This window comes from Sinocyclocheilus rhinocerous, unplaced genomic scaffold (genome assembly GCF_001515625.1).
Source record: "Sinocyclocheilus rhinocerous isolate Xijiao unplaced genomic scaffold, SAMN03320098_v1.1 scaffold615, whole genome shotgun sequence".
NCBI classification, from domain to species: Eukaryota; Metazoa; Chordata; class Actinopteri; order Cypriniformes; family Cyprinidae; genus Sinocyclocheilus; species Sinocyclocheilus rhinocerous.
In genome coordinates, this window is record NW_015631049.1 from 2,775,883 (window position 1) to 2,782,404 (window position 6,522).

The 6,522-nt window shown below is 35.2% G+C and overlaps 1 protein-coding gene across 1 annotated transcript in view; it reads left to right on the top strand.

Moving 5' to 3' along the window:
• The window catches only part of LOC107741256 (transmembrane protein 132C), a 292,083-nt gene that overhangs the window by 257,049 nt on the left and 28,512 nt on the right, over positions 1-6,522 (top strand). The window contains exon 5 of the mRNA XM_016553957.1: positions 4,348-4,491. Within this exon, the coding sequence (XP_016409443.1) occupies positions 4,348-4,491 (144 nt within the window). The remainder of the gene's footprint in view (positions 1-4,347; positions 4,492-6,522) is intronic.

Sequence of the window (6,522 nt, forward strand, 5' to 3'; positions counted from 1 at the left end):
AATGGTAAGTTTTTTATTTAGAATGTTTGTGATAATGTAAGAAAAGTATTTTAAATGTTTTGCCACTTGTTTGAGCAACTGTTTTGTGCTGTGTTGTAAGCTGTTGTGCAACAATTGCACGAGTGTAAAAACAAAAATGCACTGCATGATCGAACATTTAGGTGAGATAAATATATATTTTTGAAAATGTCTAAAAAATGCTCCCCTCCACCCCTTAAATAATAAAAAAAAAAATTCCCTCTCACAAGAGTCACCTATAAGAGGGAAATTCCCCCCATTTTCAAAAATGAAATCCAGGCCCTGAATAAATGTCTAAAATTTCTGATTGAAGTATTACTATAAATAATTCTACAAAATAAGGCTTTAAAAAGATCGGTATCGGTGATCTTATCGGCAGCTACTGCTTTTTGTGATCGGTGATCGGCCTCAAAAATCCTGATCGGAGCACCCCTAATAGTCAGCTCTAGCATACTGTGAATTGAGTACAGTGACACCCACCCCCTTAAAACCACAAAAATACAGTGTATCTACATTCATTCAGTTGATTTGTTTGGGTAATCTTTGTGCTTTCCAATAGGATATCTCTTTGTCGCATGTTGTTTGTTTTATGTCATTGCTCTGTGAGAGGGATTCTTGTGCTACACAGATCCAATCAGTCATCTCTGTCCTGTCTCTGTATAAAATGCATTCGGCCCAGACAGGTAACCAGTCAAAGAGTGTTATCCATCCCTTTGTCTGACCCAGCTCGCATGGCACTGCCGCGCTTCCCATTTGACAGAGACGATTTATAATGTCACGCCGACACCCATGAAGTATGAGCCACCTCGCACTGTAACGGCATCATTCTGTTCTCCTCCACTTGAGGAGTGTGAAATTCATTAGCTGAATGGTTATAAAGAGATTAGGAATGTGACGTAATGGATATCAATTATGATTTATTCAGTCTGGTTGCTTGAGAGAGCTGCAGCTGGATCTCTTGAATATGAAGAGGCGTGCAAGAGTGTGTGTTTGTATGCAGTGTTTGTATTTGTGTGTCTTTGTAGAAGCAGTTCATTCATATAAAAGAGTCTCAGAGAGCAGCGCTACTTCCTGTCTTTTAGTGGCTTATTACTGATGTCATACAAAATTGGTTTTATATTTCACTAGACAAGTGTGGTTGTCTGATAGGTCTGTAATTTTATTTTTTTTGTCATAGCAGATATTATTAGTTGTATTTTTGGCTCACTTGCAGAGCCAGTAAACGTGGTATTATATATTGCACGTTTGTTAAGTACTGTATATGAGAAACCCAAAACATATGCTGTTTTGGGTTAAACACCATAATTTGACAAAACAGCATATGTAACAACTAAAAACAGAATTATCACTCATAGTAATTACCAACAAAGATTATTTATAGTCTTTATAAGCACTTTAGTATAAACTAGTTCTAATATATACTATATATATATATATATATATATATATATTAAGCAAAATTTACTTTTAAGGGCCGCTTATTTTAATGCAGTGTATGAGTCTTTTATGTGGAGGCATCTCAAGACTCTCAAAGAGCAGCGCTTCAAATTATTACTGATGTCATAAAATTGGTTTAACATAAATTAGTCTTTTTTTGTTGAGATGTGTAATTGTCTGGCTAGTAGGTAGTTTTGCATTGTTTTTATATTTACTGTTGTGTCATAGCACATATTTTTAGTTGTGTTTTTATGGCTTTATAGCTAAGTGGAATAAAGTAGCTATGAACCTACAGCTCTCATTCATTCATCATGTTTATCTGTCAGGACCTGAGATAAAAAACTGCTCATGTTACAGCCAGGTAGATTTTTCCTCCTCTATTGTATAGCGTCTCCTCCTTTATTTTTCTCTCATTCCCACATACACACATACACACTCGCACTGCTGTTTTCTCATTCTCTCATTCTGTAGGTAGCTGTACTTGTGATAGACTCCTGATAGACCCTGTGTGTGCGTGTGTGTGTGTGTGTGTGTATTAGAGAACTGTGAGGTTTCTGCCTTTCTGTCTGGTTTTAATGTGCATTTAATGCCTAGGCTGCATGCAGCTCAACATCTGACGGATTCCTAAAATCACAAGTAGTATTCTGTATTCTTTCAAGAGTCAGTGGAGCGAATGCACTAAGCAGTTGTGATATTCATAAGTGGTATTTCCATGCAAAAACCTGTTTCTTTTTCACTAACCACCTGCAGTCCAGTTTAACCAGGCATTAAGATAGCGGTGTGGGAATTTCAATTAAATCATTGTTCTTTTCAGCATAAACATGCCAAATTTTATGCAAATCAAGCTTATTTTCACTGCATTCACAGATGTAAGCACTGTTTACTTGCTACATTTAATGTCATACCGAAAGTAGCCGTTTAACAAAATAGTTCTAAAGAGATTTTTATATCCAATCAAGTTCTTTAACTTAAGCTAAATGTGTATGCTACAAATGAGCGTTTCTGAGTAAACTCTAGCCAGATTTTTCATATTTAACATTTGACATAAACATAATTTTCAGCCTTGTATTTACACACTACTGTTCAAAATTTTAGGTTGGTAAAATTTGATATATTTTTGACAGTGTCTTATGGCCACCAAGGCTGCATTTATTTGATCAAAAGTACAGTAAAACAGTAATGCAATTTAAAAATAACTGTTTTCTATTTTGAAATATTTTAAAACGTAATTCATTCCTGTGATGGCAAAGCAGAATTTTCAACATCATAACTCCAGTTTTCAGTGTCACTTGATCTTTCAGAAATCATTCTAATATGCTGATTTGACCCCAAAGAGTAGTGTATGTTTATTGTACTATTCAATTTGCATTTCATGTTTATTGCGTTGTATATAATACGATGCAAATGTGGCAAAGTGACTAGATTCAATATATGCTGTTTTTGAACAGTGATCTTTTATATGAACATTTCTTTAGAGTATATGAGAAACACAAAACACATGCTGTTTCGTGTTAAACACTATAATTTAACAAAATAGCGTATGTAACACTTTACAGAACTATAAACAGAACTATCACCCATATTAATTACCAACAATTCTTTATAAACCATGCATTATTATTTACTTAAAGCAAGTTTTGAAGAATATATTTAAAAAAAAAATCAATTAAGCAAGATATACTTAGCAAAATTAACCACTTTTTTCTTCTTCTAATCTCTCCTGGTCTCTTTCTGTGTCTGTGTGGTGGAGGCTTTGAGTGTCTTTCTCTGAATGGCGTTGTAATTACTCATCATTGCTATGGATACTGCGATAACTGTCATAATTACCAGCCTTTTCATAAAGCTAAAATGTCAATTATGGCCACGACCAAGCCTCCTCCAAGCCCTCACTCTCATTTTCTGTCTCTCACGCTTTCTTTTCTCTCCAATAAAGGAGCGTTTTCTCCCAAGAGGAATGTGTTCTTGTGCTAAATATTTATGTGGTAAATACTTGAGGAGATGAATTTCGAGAGACCTAAACCCACATGAAGACCCATTAACCCTCTCTGAATGTGATGAAATGATTGCATAATTGAGAATATGATAATTAATCTCTGTCAAAGCCGAGCAGTCATGAGATATGAAACATCACAGTGCCAGCCGGCATCAGCTTTACATTAGAGAGGCTTGCCTTCCCTGCACCTCAATTTATTTCAGATTGTTATTTTCAAATCAATTTGTCTGTGTTTTGGTGGATTTAAGCTGTTCAAGTATTCCATCCAACATTTTAATAATATGAATGAAGAGGGGTGAAAAGTTTCCAAAAACTGATTCGGGAAAGTTCCAGATATATTAATTGCACATTAATTTTGGCTGAGAAATTACCTCTGAATGATCATTTTAATTTTCATTCTAAGTCATTATTGTCTTAGATGAGAAAATAAGTGAACAGACATCACAAAAGTAGCTTTAGAAAGAAATATTTTGATTCAGCATTGCATAAATAATAATAATTATAATGACCAAACTAAAACAACCAGTAGGTGGCAGCAAGTCACTGTCTTAATGAGTGAGTCATTCAGTCATTCATTCAGCCGATTTGTTTAAATGACTCACGATTCATTCAGAAATGAAGCAAATGACTGCCTTTATGAATGGGTCACAGAATCACCTGCTCGCTTAATTCGTTTACAACCATGGATTCATTCAGTAACAAAACACTGTTTTAATTAGTTATTTTTCCATAGTTAATTGCACCAAATTAACACATTAAATTGACAGCCCTAATATAAATATATTATAATATTTAAATGAATATAATTAGAATATTATGATGTATTTATGATGTATTGATGTATTATGATTATTTAAAATGTATATATAAATTAAATCGCAACATTCTCTCTCACATAGGACACAGAGATCCTGAACACAGCAATTCTGACTGGACGGCACGTTGCCATCCCGGTCAAGGTTGTTACCGTGGAACAGGATGGAACGGTGAGAGAGGTTGATGACCCCGTGACATGCATCTCCACAGATGAGGACGTTCTCAAGGTGAGAGCTTACCTGCTTTATCTCATGGTACCTTCTTCATCCTCTGCCCCCCGCTCTCCATCAGAAGTATAGACAGGTGTGGGGCCTTGCATTGTCGCTAGATTTCATCAAAAAGTAAAAGCAACAGGTTCTAGGGTGACTCAGGGAAGCCCAGAGTGGAGGCAGATGAGCAGACAAGAAAAACTGCGGGTGCCTGCGAAAGCTGTTTTTTCCCCACAAAGCATTTCTTTTTAGTGGGTTTGAGTTGCAAAGACATTTGGAAGTATTCATGCTCAGAAATGCACACACACACAATAAAGACATTTCTAGACTGAATAATGGTCTGGAAGACAAACGCGAGATGTGTCATATGAAATGACTGAGCTGATGCAAATTAAGACATGAAAGGTAGCAGAACCGAAGAAAGAATGATGGAACTATAAAGATGAAAAATTCTGATGTAACAGGAAGAAACATCTTCAAATATGAACAAACCAACCACGTCAAACCTGCTTGATTATTTATTCAAGTATTGTTCAACTTGTGCAGTATTTACACACAAATATGTTTACATGCACACTGGTCATTGTACTTCATTTGTGATGTATTTGATCTTCCTGCTTTTGTGTTCACCTTGTGTTCTAAGGTGACATTTACATAAGATTAAGCATACAAAACAGCTAGTTGGAGTGGGATTTTGTTTTTCTTTTGTTTTTTTTAAAGAAAATGTTGCTTCTCTGAGAGGAGTTTTTTGTTCAGACTGTCTGACAGCTGAAACTAATTACTTAGTGCATATATACACGCATATGCATGTACTGTGTGTGTATGTATATATATATATATATAGAACTATAAAGATGAAAAATTCTGATGTAACAGGAAGAAACATCTTCTAATATGAACAAACCAACCACGTCAAACCTGCTTGATTATTTATTCAAGTATTGTTCAACTTATTAGTATTTACACACAAATATGTTTACATGCACACTGGTCATTGTACTTCATTTGTGATGTATTTGATCTTCCTGCTTTTGTGTTCACCTTGTGTTCTAAGGTGACATTTACATAAGATTAAGCATACAAAACAGCTAGATGGAGTGGGATTTTGTTTTTCTTTTGTTTTTTTTAAAGAAAATGTTGCTTCTCTGAGAGGAGTTTTTTGTTCAGACTGTCTGACAGCTGAAACTAATTACTTAGTGCATATATACACGCATATGCATGTACTGTGTGTGTATGTATATATATATATATATAAATGGCTGGACTTACCATTGGGCTTGAGTGGGCTGCTGCCCATGGGCCCCGCCTTTTCCCGTTTACGTTTGTTTGATTTGTTCGTTAAATGCCAGTCAGAATTCAGAAATTATTAGCCGCATTTCCACTGCACACGCAAGATCTAAACGGGCCAGCCGGGGCTACAGCTTACAACTACAACCTTTGAGGCCACAATCAAACAGCATATACTGGTATTTATGATTATTTCACATAGAAGAAGGACACACATATTGAATCGCGTCTGCACCGATTGGTTTGTTATCACATGGCTACTTTAAACAGCTCCATTAAGCCTTTAAGAGCGCACATTTAGAAAGATAATGATAAATTCTCAAATGTTCACACCTCATTTCTTTACAGAGGATGATTCTATATTACTATATTAATGTTCCACTAAATTATGCGATCATCTGATGCATTTTGAGCGCTCTCTGTTGTCTCACTGCCATTATACATAGTGGGCAAGGAATGTCATTAAAATGATTTTAAATAAAAAATAGCAATTTAATGAGTTTCTGTTTTTATAACATAGCTATGCCCAGGGCTGTACGTTAACTTTTTTTTCACATAGCACTGGTGCTACAGAGGTTGAAAATTTTGTAGCACAGGCCAAAAAGTTGTAGCACAAGTAAGTAACGTCTGTTATCATGTCTGAAAACAAACACAAGTAATGGAGTTCATCACTTAAACAGGCACTGATGTTCCATACAGAGCACAAAAAATACAAAAAATTGTTTTTAGACAAAGTTTTCTTAATTTGCTAAAAATGGAAGA